General features: G+C 36.8%; 1 protein-coding gene across 4 annotated transcripts in view; it reads left to right on the forward strand.

The window, feature by feature from the left end:
* The window catches only part of C22H12orf50 (chromosome 22 C12orf50 homolog), a 34,917-nt gene extending 24,827 nt beyond the window's left edge, over window positions 1-10,090 (forward strand). For all 4 annotated transcript variants that reach the window (XM_076920096.1, XM_076920094.1, XM_076920095.1 and 1 more), the window contains exons 8-13: window positions 965-1,069; window positions 2,443-2,562; window positions 4,268-4,372; window positions 4,589-4,792; window positions 6,636-6,728; window positions 9,769-10,090. In XM_076920096.1, coding sequence (XP_076776211.1) covers window positions 965-1,069; window positions 2,443-2,562; window positions 4,268-4,372; window positions 4,589-4,792; window positions 6,636-6,728; window positions 9,769-9,794 — 653 coding nt within the window. In that variant the 3' untranslated portion in view covers window positions 9,795-10,090. The remainder of the gene's footprint in view (window positions 1-964; window positions 1,070-2,442; window positions 2,563-4,267; window positions 4,373-4,588; window positions 4,793-6,635; window positions 6,729-9,768) is intronic.
* The last annotated feature ends 8,563 nt before the right edge of the window (window positions 10,091-18,653 follow it).

Here is an 18,653-nt window from a genome sequence, read left to right on the forward strand (position 1 = left end):
CCAGTCACAGGTAGTTGGTGTGGGTTTTTTTTTTTTTTAACCATCTTTGAATTCCCTCCTATGAGCAGGCCTTAAGTCCAATTACATCATCATCTTAATATAGAAGAGCCAATGTTTCACCCCTAGAGACATCTTGGTTTTGTTCACAGGTTATTCTATAATCATGTTTTTAACGTCTACTTTTGTCACAGTGGGGATTAAGATGGACATAGAGCCTTGGGCATGCTAGGCAGGAGCTCCTCCACTGAGCTACATTCTCATCTGAATATTATTTTTAAAGAAGGTTACTTAGGGGCTCAAGAGATGGCTCATTAAGTAAACTGTTTGACAGTAAGAATGGGGATCGGAAGGACCTATACAAGGCCATAAATGTATTTTATATGTCTGTCATCTCAGTGTTTTTACATCAAGATGGGAGCTGGAGATCCTTGGAAACTGGTGGGATAGCTTGCCTGGCAAATAAGAATTACTGTCTCAATCATGGTGAAAGGTGAAGACCAACACCTGAAATCAGAGTGTCCTTTGATTTTTACATATGATGCATGGGTATACACACACACACACACACACAAATGCACACAGGTGTACATGTATACATAAACACGATTCTCACACACAAAGACAAGTGGTTATTCAAAACAGTCTGTTTGCTTAATAGAATAGATTGCAGGGTGAAGGTACCATTAATTAGATATATGTAGTCTTTAAAGCAACTCTGCACATTTATTTTGAAAAAATAAGAGAATCCCTGGGAAAAATGAAACTGCCTTCATATATCTGGAGATTTTATGTGAAACGTAAAGTTAGATGCACTATGAATATATCTAAAGGTAGCTCTGTTAGAGAAAAGTTAGATCACTCTGTCAGAGAAAACAGGGATATGGTGAAGACCACTACTATTTTGAAAGGTGGTCATATGCCTCTTTTTGCTATTGCTGCCCCTGACTGTACAATTTTATTCCAGGAGGTGACTGCTATGCTCCCCAGAGGATCATATTTCTTGGAGTGGATGAAAGTGAAGCATTAGCTGAAGACAAAGAAACCACCTCAAAATGCTCAAATGCCAAAGGTAATTGAATCTCATTACAACGTTGACCCATCTGTGCTTCGGGTAGAGAAATTAACCAGACACCTTAGCTGTTATGAAAACCAAATGTAATCAAAAGATAATACATCAAAAACTACTAAATAGGACACCAGAGCCCCAAGGCTCTAGACTGGCTGTGTATTTAATTGTTTTATGTTTTATAGCCTGCTTCCTAGTCTGAAAAGTCCGTCTGTTGGAGGAGCCCTCCAGCTATAAAGTGATTGGCCTTCTTAAATAGCAATAAGATGACCTTTTAAGTTTTCTTTTAGCAACTTAAAGCGGAATGACTGGATTTCCTTAGAAACACTGTGGAGAAATTCATTCTTATGAGTGATAGACATGTTATATATTAATTGCTAACCACAACCTGTGACTACTCCAGAGTGGTTTTCAACCTTCCCAACGCTGGAGTCCTTTAATACAGATCCTAATGTTGTGGTGACCCTCAGCATAAAATGGTTTTTTCACTGCTACTTCATAACTGTAACTGTAATACTGTTATAAATCACAATGTAAACAAATGTTACGGAGAACATCTGAGATGTGACCGCTCCCCCGCCCCCCACCTCCTGGTGAAAGGGGTTGAGACCTGCAGGTTGCCCTGTGCTCTGTGCTCTTCTATAGCTATAGTCAACATCTCTAGAGCTCTGTGCTACTCCACCTGTCTCCAGCTGACAGTGCTCTGGTAGCCATATGCATAGGAAAAGACATTCGTGTCAAGTGATTTACATAAAAATATGTCTCATATTCGGAGTTATTTTTTTTTTTTTACATCTAATTCGTTAATGACATTCAGGTGAAGAAAAAAACCCAGCTAGTTTTAAGTCTAGTTTTAAGGCCGCTAGCTAGCTAGCTATGTGTGAGTGCCTAATTTAATTATAATTGACAAAGCTCTAAATTCAGCTTTTCAGCTGCACTAGCCCCAACAGCAGGTAGTAAACAGACACTTGGCTACTGGTGACTATGTGAAAGAGCACAGATTTAGAAGATTCTCATAACTGGGGAAAGTTGATTGGCTAGCCTCTCTTGCTATGCACAAGGGAGATGAAAGTGGGTCCAGTGTCTTGAGAACTTAACTGGGCTCATTCCTCGAAAAATATGTGATTGACTAAAAAACAAACAAACAAAAGCCCCCCCCAAAAAATCTCTAGGAGACATCAAAATGTTGGCACAGAATTCCCACTGTTTCATTAGAATGGTAGCTAGTTTTAGTTTGTTTGTTTGTTTGTTTTTAAAGTTTTATCAGTACTTGAGGGATGGGTTGGCAATTAGAAAATTTTACCTACCTACACGTAATAGCGGCACCCATCTGAAGTGCTTCTAATACTGACATTTTATGCTCTTAACTTGCATAGAAGAAAGCAAGAACGGTCTTCATCCAAAGCATCCTCTAACTACTCGTCTCGTGCCTACAACACATGTATTAAATGCCACTGAGAATATCAGCACGAAGTGCAGAGAGAACCCCTCTTCAAGTAAGTCCTATCCCTTTATTCGTCTTATTATGAGTGTTTGTTTTCTTATTTAAAATAGTATTTGAAAGGGACAAAAAGAAGGGATGGGGGAAAAGTATGGTTTAAAAAGTCTGCACTAAGTAGTAAACATGTTATTTTTAAGTTCAGAATACAGATTGTGATAGGTCATAATCAGTTATATCCACTAGTTTAGGTGCATATTGACATGAATGCAAACTGCCCCTGAAGAAGGTCACTAGCACATCACGTTGGACTTTGTTCATCATGTAATATACTGGCAGCTTTGTAATTATTGTAGATCATTCGTCTTAATTTGGTTTCTCCTCGGCAGTGGTGCTTTGATCTACTTCTTTGACGGGGTCTTCTCGGTTCCTTCTCTTCTTCCTTGTCTTAGTTAGGGTTTCCATTTTTGTTGAAGAGACACCACGACCAAAGCAACTCTTACAAAGGAAAACATTTCAGTAAGGCTGGCTTATAATTTCAGAAGTTTAGTTCGTTATCCTCATGGCTGGAAGCATGGTAGTGTGCAGGCAGACGTGGTGCTGGAGAAGGAGCCGAGAGGTCTACATCTTGATCCACAGGCAGCAGAAGGAGACTGAATTCCACACTGGGTGGAACTTGAACACAAGAGACCTCAAAGCCAGCTCCTCCAGTGCCATACTTCCTCCAATAAGACCACACCCACTCTAACAAGACCACACCTCCCAATAGTGCCACTGCCTATGAGACAAGTATTCACATACATGAGGCTGCGTGGGCCATAACTATTAAACCACCACATATCTCCTGTTCCTTCTTTGATATTCTTGGTCCTCAGGCACTGAAGGAAAACAATAATTACTTCCCTCAGGAAAATCATGTTAGTGGTACTTTAGATGTTAAGGTCTTATGTGTTGGGAGTCTGGGAGTGGACATGGACATGATGTATGGAGAAGAGGCAAAGATTCTGAGGGCTTAAAGCTTAAGCTAACGGCTAAGGCAAAGATGCCCATTAGCCTATTAATAGAGGCTCACTGTAATCTCTATACGGACACTCATTTTCCTTGTGGTGATTTCTAAATAACAGAATGCCTCTATGACATTGGTTTAAAGGGCGCTGAAAAATATTCCTTAGAAAGTCTTGAAAAAATTGAGATTTAAGGTGATGTGAATGTATCAGCATAAAATGTGGGATAAGTGTGATTGGAATCTTACAGTTTCTACAATTCAGCCTCACTCAGTCAAACTATCTATATCTCCAACCTCAAAATGCCATACAAAGAGTAAGGCAAAATTCAATAAAAGCGCTTTATGCATTAACCTAGTGCATAAAGAAATGGTAGTACAGGCTTAGAAAATACAAAAGGGTTTATTTTGAAGATAACAATTGCGACCTTAAAATAGCATTATGCTGCGATTTGTAATTATGATTGGAATGCACTTTTCTGTCCTTTTAAGGAGTCTGCACCCTTTAGGGAACAATAAGACATATTTTTAAAAGGAAAGCAACTTATCATCAAAAGGTTTTTTTTTCTCATTAATGTGTTTCCAAGGGGAACTTTTTTTTTGACACTTAAAAACCAGTTGTTCTTTGTTCTAAAAACTTGTTTTAGAGTGACATGCTTTTGGGTTAATGTGAGAAAGCACAGATATGTAATTATCACCTCAGTAATTTTTCAGATAAAAGTTTCTCTTAAAAACTGTAAAAAATTATATCTTCTCCAAGTGAATGATGTCCAGCCAGTGAGGAAGCCTCATTTTAAAGGTGTGAAGAAAAGAAAATGGATTTATGATGAACCAAAGAACTTCCCTGGCTCTGGAATGCGGAGAGGTAGAATATCCAAGTGTTTGATATTTCTAATTGTCATTTTTCACTTTCATATAACTTAAAGTAGACTTTAAACTTTACCCAATTCTTCTCTGAACTGAGTCATTCTTTAGCTTGGATTGTGCTCTGTTTTGATACCCCATGCTTCACGTACAATGTATTTCTATGAACGTGAATCTGGCCCGTTTCATCCCTCATCTCTACTCCTTCGTTTTACAGCAGTGCACATCCCAAATCCCAAACATAAAATGAGTTACCACCATCATCATAAAAATCGGAATGCCGAGAATGCCTCCTATACGCATGCTCAAAGAGATGCAGTAAGAACTGTCACACTGAACGCCCCTCCCCGAAGCAGGCCCACGAATGGGTCCTACAACAAAGGTGATGTCAACAAGGAACCCAAACTCAACCTCTGTCCAGGTGAGGCTCTTTATTAATGCCATTGGCTCTTGACTGCACTTTGACTTAGTGTAGGATTTCCCCCATGGGACACTGATCTTTACTCCTTTCTCTCATGGCTTTTCCTGGGCCAGCATCATTGTAACATCTTCAACAGTAGCCAGAGAATCGCATCCATGAGCAGTCGTGCACATGATTTAAAGGCTATGGAAGAATACTCACTGTGGGTGCTGATGAGTTGACACCGTACCTCCGTCAAGCTTTGCCTCCACGCGTTGCACTCTGTTCACCCTGGGTAGTTTTATTTCTCTAGGGAGGATTATTTTTACGTGGTTGACATTTTCTCGTTCCACTAAGTGCACTGTCCAATTATGACTGTCAGACTACTACCCTGGCTTTTCTTGAGGACATCGTGATTACTTTCGGAAAGGGTTAGTGTGAGGGTTAACTGCAATATTTCTGACAACCTCTCATCTCTCCCACACGGCCTTCTAAATCATTTCATCATGTAATAGGCGACGGCATGGTGTATGTCAGGAAGTACAAGGCCACAGGGGAGAATCGCTTTTTCTTCCTGCTTTAGATGAGTTTTGCTCTTTTGAAGTTGGGTTTCAGTTCTCCCGACTTAACAAAATGCCATTCAGTTCTCTCTAATTCACACTGTAGCTTTGTATTCACAGTGGACTTTGGGAGTTCCGACTGTCAAGAAAGAAACAGTAGCTAAAGTAGTTTGAAGAAACAGTAGCTAAAGGCTCTATGCCAGTCTTTAACAACATAAGTTGAGGTTTTGTTTTAATTATTTGTTTCAGAATACAATGATGGATGAGTGTATAGGAGGAAATGAGTATGCACTGGGAAGAAACTTTTAATTTAATTACTATTATGATATTTATTATTTTCTCTGTAATTCTATGACAGCTATGAAAGCTACAATGTATACCATGTGTTGCCAAAGTATAGATTTGTGTGAACTGAATGAGCCAGCAATTGTACTGGTTACTGCTATTCCTCATGCATGCAAATATCAATACACGAAAATGACACACACTAAAAAGAAAATTCTTGGTATTGTTATACGTCATATTCTCAGGCCTATAGTTTTGTAGTAATAACCTGGGAACACAAATAAATCAATGTTGGGAAAAGTCAAACATGACTTTATAGATGAAATATATATATTAATATATTTGATAGCAGTCTCCTTTTTATATTCTCAGATAAACATGTATCTATCTATATCTATATCTATATCTATATCTATATCTATATCTATATCTATATCTATATCTTGTATGCACACACCTGCTCTGGCTTCCTGGGGCCTCAAACCCACTATTTCTGTGGTCACTGTATACACAGAGGTCACTTAGTAAAAGAAAATGTAGCTTGTTATTGTTTTAAGAGAAAGTTTAAAATATTTATAAAGTAGTTTATTTCTTGAATGGAATGCTAAATTTTTTGAAATACAATATAATTATACCATTTATCCTTTCCTCCACAACTCCCCAACCCACTCTGTGTTCTCTTTCAAGTTCATGGCCTCTCCAAACATTAATAAGACAATATGTTAAGTCACAGAAGAAAGGTTGTGAAATATGTATTTAGATACTGTTATGTCTTCAAGAGTAGCGTCATGGAATAGAAACTTATTTAAGGAAATGAACTGTAAAGTAAGAGATTTGCAACCATGCTTGCTGCTCATGTAAGTGGACTTAATAAAGTCACTTGTTTTCAAATGGTGGAGCAAACACATGAAGGTTAATTCTTACTGCTGAGATGCTTATAGCTTTGAAATGCTCTTGGAAGATAATTGTTTAACTCAGCCATATTTGCTAGCAGTCTCTCTTTTTTTTAATTTTTTCAGATAAACATATGTCAACATCATATAATGGTTCAGCCTGGCGAAGAAGAATTCCTTTTTCAAAAACTTATTCAAAAACTGAAAAGGTATATCCAGGTAAATACACACTGGTGACTTTAGTGTACCATGCAGTTCTGAAAATAAATGACAAGTTCTAAGCTCCAGAAACAGATTTTAGAACATTTAAAACTGAAAAGAATTTAAATATATACAAGGCCTGGGGAGTTCGTAGTAGTTAGTAGCAGGCAAGATAATATTATTTTGCTTCATGATGTTCATTCAGTTTTACCTACTTATGTGTTATCAGTATAAATAAGACATTGTCTTGCTGAAGTTATCAGAGACACATGTAGGCTAGTATAGACTAGCAGTGCATAATTTGATCACCAAGAATAGGGTATCTATTCTCCTTAGTGTTATACATTTTGCTCATTCAGAGAACAGGAATGCTGGACATCTCAGGTTAGCCATTGGTAGGAGTTCGGACTATAGGTGGGTCTTTTGCTAAACAGGCTGATGTCTTAGTTTGCTTAGAAAATAGTTACTGTGAGAACAAATTACTTGTCAGACAACTGACTCTGAAGACATAATTCAGGCAGAGAACTTATATCTAAATGGATATCCTAGAAATTTTAAAATATTCTAAATTCATAAGCCCTTATACGAGAGTCTTCTAGAAGGTATACATAAAGACTAGATATTTTCCTTTCTCCAAGGTAAAAAACTTATATGACACTTTTTTACAACCTCATTTAACTTCAGCTGTGAGTCAGTACCCAGAATCTCTATGAGTTTATGTATTAGAGAACAGTTCTATGCTTCCCCTAATCTAACAAACCAAAGTATGCTGGAAGAGAATATTAATATAGTATTTTTATCTGATCACTTTATTAGAAAGGGAAGAAATAAAAGAGAGAGAAAAAATAAGGATATGATGAAAATCCTCTAAGGAAGTAAGCGTTTCTAAGATACTGGTTTTCTTGCTGTGGCTTTTATCAGAAAGGGATCCATTTGGAACACTAAATATGTGGTCTTTGCTTGACTACTGCCAGATTGGCTACTTTTGTACCCCAGTACCCCTTTTTCTCTCCCAAAACCAAACAGTTAAACAGTAGTTATAGAAGTATCAGGGGTTCGAAACATACGTCATTCAACACGTGAGTATGCACTTCCTATGCATAGCACAGAACCTATGCATCCATGTAGCTGGGTTGCACTTCTTAGGTGCAGAATGGGAGGAAAAGCTTTGGAGAGAATGTCTGTGTCAGGCACCATTCCACATACATGGTCTAAGACAGGTTCTTAAAAATTCTAAGTGTCAAGATTACATAGATGGACATCACACAGTCCTGTGGGTCTCAATGAGGAGTCAGCCCTTGTAAGAGTGAGATCTGGAAGTAAGTGCTCCATGTAGCATTCTGGCTACAAGGGAAGGGATGAACTTCAGAAAGAAGTGCTTGATGCTTAACTCTACTGGGATGACAGTGGTACTTTGCTGTAGTCTCAACAGATGGCCTATGACAGAGATATAAGTAGAAACCAGTCCAGCACCCAGGAAGCAAACTCTTGTTCACAAAATTATGGTCTGAGGATGAGCTTCCATGTCATCCCAGTGAGTTTATTAGAAAGGTGGAGTTTCTATATTAGACTTGCCTTGGCCAAATCTCATCTTAACAACAGGGTGAGGTGTTTAGGGTGCATGTTAAAGTTTTGAAACCCTAGGAAGGTTATCTGGCTCAAGATGCAACTACAACAGGTAGCTGAAATTATGTATTCTTTTTGGCCCATTTTCCTTGAATCATCCCAGAAATTAAGAAGGGAAGCACAGAGTCTGGGAGAGGAACAAAGCTCCAAGAAAAACCTTTAAATGTGACTCAATTATGAAAGCAAAGTGACTAAGAAGTCACTTAATTCAATTGACCTTGTATACAAAGGTCTATTACATCAGCAAGGATGAAGATTTAAATTTAAGATATACATATATATGTAATATATATACACTATTAATATATCATACATATATTATATGTATTATATTACATATATGTGATATATTTTACATATATATTATAGGTATTATACATACAGTTATATGTATATATATTACAATACAATACTTTATAAAATGAATATCTAGTATTTTATAAAGCACACATTTGTTTTCTTACATGCTTTTGGGAAACTGGTAACTCCCAAATTCATCTTTTCCAGTTTTTGCTGTCATTCTCAGAACAAAAAGAGAAAGATTAGCTTGTGGTTTTCCCCCACACATACTCTTGCTAGGGCACAGAACAGCCATCGTGACATTTCCCAGTGGGCAGATGGATTGCTAGAGGGAAGAAAGAAAGCACAAGCTGCCACTTGCCTGTTCCTCTAAGGTACTGGCAGCCAAGACCACAGGAGTGTGAAAGGACCAGAGGAGTCTTTTGGGAAAACATTACATGGGTGTAGAGGGAGAGGAGAGAGGAGAGGAGAGGAGAGGAGAGGAGAGGAGAGGAGAGGAGAGGAGAGGAGAGGAGAGGAGAGGAGAGGAGAGGAGAGGAGAGGAGAGGAGAGGAGCAGGAAAGGTTGTTTGCCCGTGAGAATTAAGGACACAAGCTGAAGGTGGCCAGACAGATTTCCATTGCCAGTCTTCCCTGGTGGCCACACGTGCATTCTAATAGGGCTTTACCAGAGTGAACATGAAGGTGCCTGTCTTCCTGTTATCAAGCATTCATTCCACTCTTTCTAGGCATCCCCTAAATGCAGGCTTACATAAAATATTAGTTCAGCCTTTCACCAACCCATCATTCAAATGCAACCCTCCAAAACATTGAAAAGAAACCTAGTAAATTCGAATGATGTTTTTATAATTGAATGACTAAAGTACCATCTTGGTTTGGGTTTTTTTTTTGTTTTCTGTTTTTTGTTTTTGACTTTAGATTTCATGGTAGTTAACAGGAAAAAAAATATACATGCATATATATATATATATGCATATATATACATGCAGAAAAAATATATATGCATGTATGTATGTATACATATATACATATATATATATATATATATATATATATATATATATACACATTTCATGATGACATCTTAGACAAAAATGTAAAGGAAATGAAATATTTTTTTATTTTGTTCCTAGAGCCAAGAAGAAATGGGAGTAAGTAAGCCCGGAGGTTGAGAGAAGAGGAAAATGAGAAAAGAGAAAAGCGCCAGCAATCATCTGATTTACAATCAAAAATGAAAATTCAAAGAATGCGATATTCAAGTACTCCATAGTATATAGTGGGTAGCCAACGGTGATAAAACGCAAATTCTGAAAATAAGACGCAGGAAGAACATTGTGCTCTTTCAAAACTGATAAAATGCGAATTGCAAACAGCTGCCTGTTTATTTATGTATGTCTGGGATTCATTCAATACATTACCACAAAACATTTAATAAAATTTCAAAGTTTGACCATTAAAATCATCCTTTAATTGTGAGCAAGTTAGAGCGCACAGACTGAGGGGTGAACTTGTGATTTCATCTCTGCTGTTTGTGATCAACTTCTTTGGAAACAACTCCCACTTTTTTCCCTCCTAGATTTTAGGCAGGACTCTCTCGGTAGCTCATAAAGCATAAGTAAATTCAACAGAGTCCCAAGGCTGCAGTTGGTGAGGGGTACCTTGGCAGAATTTTAATATGAATATCCTTTGGTGCATCAGAGATGGAAAGACAAAGTTGGCTTTTCAGGCAGGGAAGTTGCTGAACAGTATCTTTTAAATTGGCAACTGAAAAATTTGTCTGCTGAGAAGGGCTACATTCAAAACTGATCAGCAAACATTTTCCTGTCAGAAAAAGAATCAAAATTATATGATCATAATGGAGCAAAGGTGGGTCTTTAAAAAAAATAAGTAATGAAGTGATATAGTTCCCAGAAGTATTGCTGAAGTTTCAGGACTTCAGTAACTCCAGAAGTATAGACAGAAGTGAGGGACCAGGCAAATGGTGGCACACACCTTTAATCTCATACTTGGAAGGCAGAGGCAGGCAGGTCTCTGAGTTCAAGATCAGCCTGGTCTACAAAGACCAAGATCCACAGTGAGACCTTATCTCAAAACCAAAGCCAATTAATTTTTGAAATTTTACCCCAAATGACTCATTTCCAGTGTGGCTAAAAGGAGAACTCAAATGCTTAGCTCTCAGTCTTAAAGAACAAGTGTGAAAACACTTGTTACATAGGTGAAAAGTGACAGACTTTAATCAGCAAAGATTTAGACATCAGGGAGCAAACTTAACAAATAGCTGGGAAAATAATAAGAAAGATGAAAAAGGTAGTGTCATGGACACTATCACGGATATATCTGTAAGGTGTTGTGTGACACAAAATAATTTAGACCCGGAAACACAGATACCAGGTTTAGCTTTCAGGTAGAAAGTAAATAAAAAAATACTGATCTTCGTTCAGGATAGCAGCTATTAGAAATTGGCAGTGAGCTGGAAGTGGGGTAGTAGGGTGGTGGACTTGGGGTGGGTAAAACCTTTAGATAAAAGGAACCCCAAAATCAAGATACAGTTCTAGTGTTCTAAAGTGTAGAATGACTACTAGTGTTCAGAATTTTATAAGTCTTGAAGGTATAGAAGTGAGGTGCTTAAAGATGTAAGGAAAAGATAGTAGCTGGCAGCATCAAGTAATGGCACCTTGGCTCCAGGCCTGGTGACCTAAATTCTTACCCAGAGCAATAAATGGCTTAGGGAGAGAACTGACTGTAAAACGTTGTTCTTGATTTGACTAGTGCACACTGCAGATGTCGATATCAAAATCTAGACCATTAATTCGTGCAGTTGTAAATGCTATATCTATCTAAACAAAGATGCTAATTATCTCTAGATTTAACTGTTTAATACCAACCATATCAGCCAGAGTCCTCTGGTTATTCTCGGGAAACCTCAAATTTATTCTAAAGTAAGTATGAAATTCCAGTGTGTCCAAAATCGTTTAAGGCAGGAGCGATAAAGAAGTGTAAGATACAGGTTTGCTCTGAAGGGCAAGAGTGATCTTCAAATTACCTGAAGTTAAATTTTGATTTCTTACTGGTTAGCATAGGTACTGCTATAGTGTTTGTGACAACGTTAAAGAGTAATATGGAAGACATTTTTCATGGGCTTACATGGTCATGTGATGTGATACACCACAGAGATGTTGTTGATGGATTCAGAAAAAAGTGTCTATTAATTGAATATGAAAGGATTTCTTATTTATTGTGGAGAAGGAAGACAATGGATTCTTAAACTTGAGCAAAAAAAATGGGTTTTCAGATTGATCAAGTATTTTTGTAACAAACAAAATGAACATTTATAAACACTCTATGTCGGATAGGTGCCTGAGTCAGAGAAAATTTACCAGTGGATCTCCGAACAAGATTTTGATGAATGTAAGTTTACCGTTATGCTCACCAATATTTGAGTAAAAGAAAAATAAACTAATGTGCTTCACCTTTTTTTTTTGCGTTGCATCAAATTTAATATATTATTACTACATTTAGTGAAAAACAGGCATTGGATACAAAAACACTTGCCAGAAACATTGCGTTTTTTACAGTGACCATGATCTACTTTTAAATTCCCACAGATCCTGGTAAAATAAATTCACCAAATAAAGGACAGCACATTTAAAAGAATTTGGTACTGGCCTCTGAAACATCTTCTGAAGATGCTGTTCTCATTGGTTCTCCTCTTTTTAATTCTATGTTCTTGGACCTACATAATTTATCTCAAACTACAACTGTTAATATTTATCTTTCTTAAATTTCCTTATGTTCACTCAAAGGGACCAACTACTTTGTTTTCAACTCAGTCTTCATATGTATTGATGCTCTTTAAAATTTATTTACTTATTTACAACTTAGCCATTGCCCCCCTCCCGGTTTTCCCTCCCACAATTCCTTACCCCATTTTCTCCCCATTGTCCCCAAGTGGATGCTCACTGACCACCAGGCCTCCCTCCTCCCGAGGGCCTCAAGTCTCTTGGAGACTTGACACATCTTCTCCCACTGAGGCCATCTTTAAGAAAAGTTCACTACACACAACCTTTCCTTTGAAAATAATAACTTTTGCCACCGGCTATGATTTGACCTGGAGGTGCAAGTTCTAGGTCCACAATTTCTTTGGATTTGTAATTATTTTGTTACTAGTTGGTGTCTTTATTGCTGGGAAAAATAATAAAAGCAACGACATTTAGTTTGTTCCTGGCACAAAGACAAAAGGAGAAATTTATGTCATTAGTGAGGTGGTTAAAACAGACCATCCTAGGAAGACAGGGAGAGCTCTGTGTTCCAGTTCCATCTGCTTTGAACTGCTTTCTCTCCACAGTGTGTGTGCACAGACAACTGAGCTCTTTTTGGAAATGAGGCTTTATGTTCTTCACCCCAGGGAAAGCGTGGCTTTCCAGCAAGTTAAGGGAGTTTAGTGGGCTGGCTGGGTAATTGCCAATAAAGTCAGTAAACTCTTAGAGCTTGCATCCAGGAGTCTCGGGAATTACTTGAGGCTCCTGAGTTTTTCATGTGCTGTCATTTGATTTCAGAGGAAACACTTTGTCTCTCTAAATAATAATTTTCTAATTTGCAATATAATTTTCTGATAGGAATGGGCTGGATGTTAGAAATGATATGTGAAACATCAAGAGTTGTGCTTTGTGGTTTTTGATAAATGGTAACCATTAATAAAATACATCTGATAGATTATCTGCATTCATTTTCTGGGGCTATACCCAGAGCCACTCCAGTAGAGATCAAACTGAACCAAAACCCCCTAAAATTTGAAAATGATAAATTTGTTTAAATACTCCAGCTATAAGAGAAGTAGTTCATGGAATACAAGTAAGTGTACATACAGGGGGAACATGTAGTCATTCTAGCTTTTTAAATGTTAATCTTGGCCGCGGAAAATGCAAGTCTCCTTTATCTCTTCTGTTTTTCCAGTAGGCTAATGTACTTGAATATTTTAAGTATAATAGACTTATTATTTTCACATGTAAGTTTTATGTTAGACTTAAAGGTTGGAATTTTTATAAGGTCAAATCCAGATCATGATGGCTAATCATTTTGATATGACCCAGGAGGTTCTCTCTTAATAGGTTTGCCAGATATTCCTTTCTTTTGAGATGGCAATGGTGCCCTCTACTCAAAACCAGATGAGATGAGTCTCATCTACATCAGACTCATCCATCTTAGCTATGTGAGGCAATACAATATTTAATAAATAATAGACTCACCCAACCCCCTCTGAATAAAAGGCGATATTTGCCAGACATCAGGAACTCCTTGAAAAGCTGAAACTATGAAGGTTGATAAACTTGATTAGATCTTGTTGTAACTCCAGACTAATTACAGTTTATCTTTAGCCCTATGAATAGCCATTGCTTGCTCACCCCTCCAGATATAACATCTGGAGACTAACAAACTTCCCAGAACATGTTTAATCCACCAAAAGGCTAAGATTCACTAGAGAACATTCAAGGCCTCTGAGAATTCTCTGTTCTGCTGCAACTAATTAAGGTTTCCACTAATGCATTTGAAAAATGCCTTGATTCATGATTTTCTTTGTTCTATTACTATAAAAATAATTCATGAAACTACTTAGAATTAAGAATTAATTAGAATATAGAATTTGGGAAACCTAAATCTGTGTTCCCATGAACTAGGTCATTTGTGTATGGTTGCAGAATAAACTCTCTTATTTCCCTTTCGAATAAAAGAGTTGTGCAGACTTTGGTATACTAGTGTGACCATGCTTTTTCAGTCTTATTTTAATGTTTAACCCGTGTGATATTAAATAGCAAATAAATGTAAGAACTAAGGATTTATGTTATGTTATGAAGTAACCTTGAGATTTTAGGCAGCAGATGGTTAATTCTCGCACTTATTTTATTGTTGTCTATGAGACTCTCTGGCAACTGCAAATGTGTGTATTTCTTTCATGCATTTTTATTTAAAAAAATCTATTTCTAGTACTTTAGTAAAAAATATTACTAAAACATAATAAGAGCAAGATAATTCAATTGGGTATACTACTAGAAGTTAAACAATAAAACACACACTGCAGAATTCCAATTGCATTTTCAGTTTTCATTTTAAAATTCTGATTTAATAATTTATACTCTGTAGCCATACAGCCCTAGAGAATTCTAGCCCTGGGCACTGTAACTCTGCATATAGTCAAGTAAACGGTTTTCATGTGATTTTCCATAGGGAAATAATTTCAAGTTTGCTTCCTTTTGACACCCCCCCAAAATTCTTTTTTCATCTGTTGAAGAGTTGGCTAATATATTTAAAGATATAAAATGGCCTAACACCACACTGAATAATTCTTAATAGGAACAAACTGTTTTTTTTGAAAATGTCTATCTTAAATTAAGTCAAAAATATTTATTGGCTGATACTCAGGGTTAATTTTACTCATTACTGAAAGAAGCTAGTGAGATTTAAGTAAGGGTATATTTTGAAATCCCTTTCAAACTAAAATGACACTGTATATAATATTAACCTTAGTTTTGAAAAATATATTAATGTGCTATATTAATGCACCATGCCAATGTATAATATGCTAACATGATATATTGATGTTTATTTCCTTTCAGAAGAGCTTAATATTCAGGTTTGGTTCTTTCCCAGATTTCACTAGTTTCCTGGTAAACCTGTAACTTATTTGTAGTAAAACCAGTCCTTGGGTGTGGTATTGCTGGTTCCTGTGGTGTAAGAGTTCCCCTGGGTGACAGATTTAACACCAATAAAGTGAGGCCATTGATCCCCAAATCAGGAAGAAATACACACCAATGATTCAGTAACATATTTCTGCTTATTTTTCCAGGTTTTCATTATGCAATTTTAAAAAATCAAATTAACTCTTTTGGAGTGACTATTGTGAACCAATTTTCATTCAGTTTTTATTCATGTTATGTTTGTTTCTTGCCAGTTTTTCACACTATAATAGCATCTTTATACAGGTAAAGAGTTTGTAATTTTTAGTTCTTATTGATTGTTGTTGATTCAAATGGAAAAGCAAAGACTGGGGATAACAGCTCAGGGGTGTGTACACATGTCTAGCATGTGTGATGTCATACATTCAAGCCCTAAGACAGAAAAATATTAAATAGAAAGAAAATTAAACTATAATCAATAAATTACAGCTCATCAGAAAAATTAAAAAATAGTTGTTCTTAAGAAAAATTATATTAATTTTATCATATCATTATATAATTTAAAAGACTTTATATTTCTTAACCTGAATATTAAACTATAATATATTTGATAATGCTGAAATAACAATTTGTATCTTGAGCAAGAGGTATATTTGATTTAAATGTAGTATATTAAGTATGGACCTTCAAATATAGCCAGTGCCAACAGTATTAGTAAACTTGTTTAGAATGCTTATGCAGGGGGAGGAACATTTTTTCCCCAATCTGCTTTTATACCATTTTAATTACAAGTATTAAAGTCAGTTCTAGTTTGAGGAACTAGCAATAAAATAGATGCAAATAGTCAAAGAAAAAGCAAGACAATAAACACAAATAGGCAAGGAACAAGCAAGGTAATGAACAAAGTCCCATTATCATTCCTGTGATCACTGTTTCTAAGGGCTTATCAGGATGACCAAAATATCTGAGCCTACTTCCCTATCCTAGCCCATAGCCATTTTCATGCCTGAAGCCTACTTCTTTGTTCTAGCCTAAGATTTAGATTCCTGCCTGAAATTACTTCTTTGTTCTAGCTTAATGTCAGATTCCTGCCTAAAGCCCATTTCCTTGTCCTTGGACAATGTCAGATTCCTGCCAAGCATCCCCAAAAGCTCTCCACATCTCCCCTCCCCTTTTTTTTATTTCATAAACAAGACTGAGCCTGTCGTAGGTCATTCTGACAAGAAATTCTTCCTTATATGTCATAGAATATGCATTATCAAAAGCAGTGCACTTCTGTCTTAGGTTGGTAAGGCTCTGTGCAGGATCTTACCTGTCCTTGGCTTGCCAGCCTGTTAAATTAATAACTCTGTCTGGGGGTTCATTTTCAGTTTTAAGCCATGTACTTTGCCTGCCAACATGTTGATGTTGTTAAATACAAGTTTTCAAACAATGTGCAGGAATAAAAGTATTCCCAGGACAAAAACGGCTAATATGATCAAGCTATATATGCCACTTTTGAAGTTTGACTAAAATGGAAATACTGACCTCAGGCCATGGATAATTTTATCAGCAGTATCTGCAGCATCAAAGGTCAGCAGATCAGCATTCCTTAAATTCATAATCTCACTATGCAAACATCCAGAGAGGTGTTAGAATTGTGCCAAATACCCTGCAAGTGTCTTTAAACTTTTTCCTAATTATAACGACTATCACTGTAAATTTTAGAAGTAACAACTGTATTGGTATTTGGTATGACATTTGAGATGGCTCCTTACTCTTAAACTCTGAATCTCCTTCTAATAATTTGAATATAATAAAAAGCATCAACCTGACGTTCCAAATATTTATCTAAATCCTCTTGTATACTCAACACATTAGTAACATTTTTTTTTTTTTTGCTAAATGATTAACAAAAGTAGCTGTCTTATCTTCTTGTGTCAAAGCAATTTCAGAAGCAGTGGTGCTAGCAATTAATGTAATTAAAGCTGTTATGCCAGCAATGATCAGGCCCCCTACCCTCTTGCTTCTGCTTAAAGGCTGACTCACTTCTTCCGGTACTTGTAAGCTTTTTTCAGAATACCAAGGTCCTGTAATACTCAGGGCAATAAAACAAAAGCTGGTTGATAGTCCCCCATAACAGACATGCCAGGTTTTAACACACTAACACAATTAGAAGTATACAATCAATACAACTGACATTAAATACTGTAGAAGAAACAAAAGTAATTTTAAGTTGATAATTAAAAGAGCCTTCAAAGATGCACTAATACTTGTTTGAAATCCAGATTCTGTCCCAACTTTATCTCTTGCTAACATGACATCATAGAGAACTGCAGCTAACTTCCAAATATGTCTCTGAAAATGTCCAGAACCAGCCTTCCAAATGAAGACTGTTATTTCCAGTATTATATTGATTTCTAGACCATTCCATAATTGAGTCCAAATAACTGGTCACATTTAAGAAAAATACAAGAGTCATTATAACTTCTCTTTTTGATTCTCTGTCCAACAAGGTCTAAAAACTTGAGGCAAGGCAGCTTATCCCATCTGGGGTATAGCCAAGCAAAGGTGGGTCAGGAACATATGTCCAATACAGCACCCCAGTCACCCTTGTCAGGGCACTCAGCAAGCTCACAGGTCAGCATCATTCTTTGTCCTACCATCAACATGTCTTATTAATCACTCTGGCAGCCACCATGCTCCTTCAGCATCCTGCAGAAAAACACAAACATGACCTCTTACCCATATTAAATACCTGATTGCGATCATGCCATATGTCAGTAATTAGATCCTTCCTTTTCACCTAGGAATAAGTATAGGGTGCCATAGACACTCAGCAGAAAGTTCCTTGGCATTCTTTTTTTTTTTTTTTTAATTTAAAATAAAAAAACATCATTTAAATAGATTTGTAGTGTATGGGAATATAACTTCCCCTTTTTATTTAATGAAGATACTGTTTAATATTCCATGGGCCCATTCCACAATATCTTGTCCTTGAGGATTATAAAAAAATCCCAGTAATATGGGTAATATTAAATTGCTGACAAAAGTCTCAAATGTTCAAATGTAATAGCCAGTTCCATTATCTGTTTTTTATTGAATATTTTATTTATTTACATTTCAGATTTTATCCCCTTTTTCCATTCCCCCCTCCAGAAACTCCTTATCCCATCCCCCATCCTCCTGCTTCTATGAGGGTATGCCCCACCCATCCATTTACTCCTGCCTCCCTGCCCTTGTATTCCCCCACACTGGTGCATCCAGCCTTAATGTGACCATGTACCTCCTCTCCTCCTGATGCCTGACAAGACCACTGTTCACTACTTATACAGCTGGCATAGGTCCCTCCATGTGTGGAACATTTT

Source organism: Arvicanthis niloticus, chromosome 22, assembly GCF_011762505.2.
Source record: "Arvicanthis niloticus isolate mArvNil1 chromosome 22, mArvNil1.pat.X, whole genome shotgun sequence".
Classification (NCBI taxonomy): domain Eukaryota; kingdom Metazoa; phylum Chordata; class Mammalia; order Rodentia; family Muridae; genus Arvicanthis; species Arvicanthis niloticus.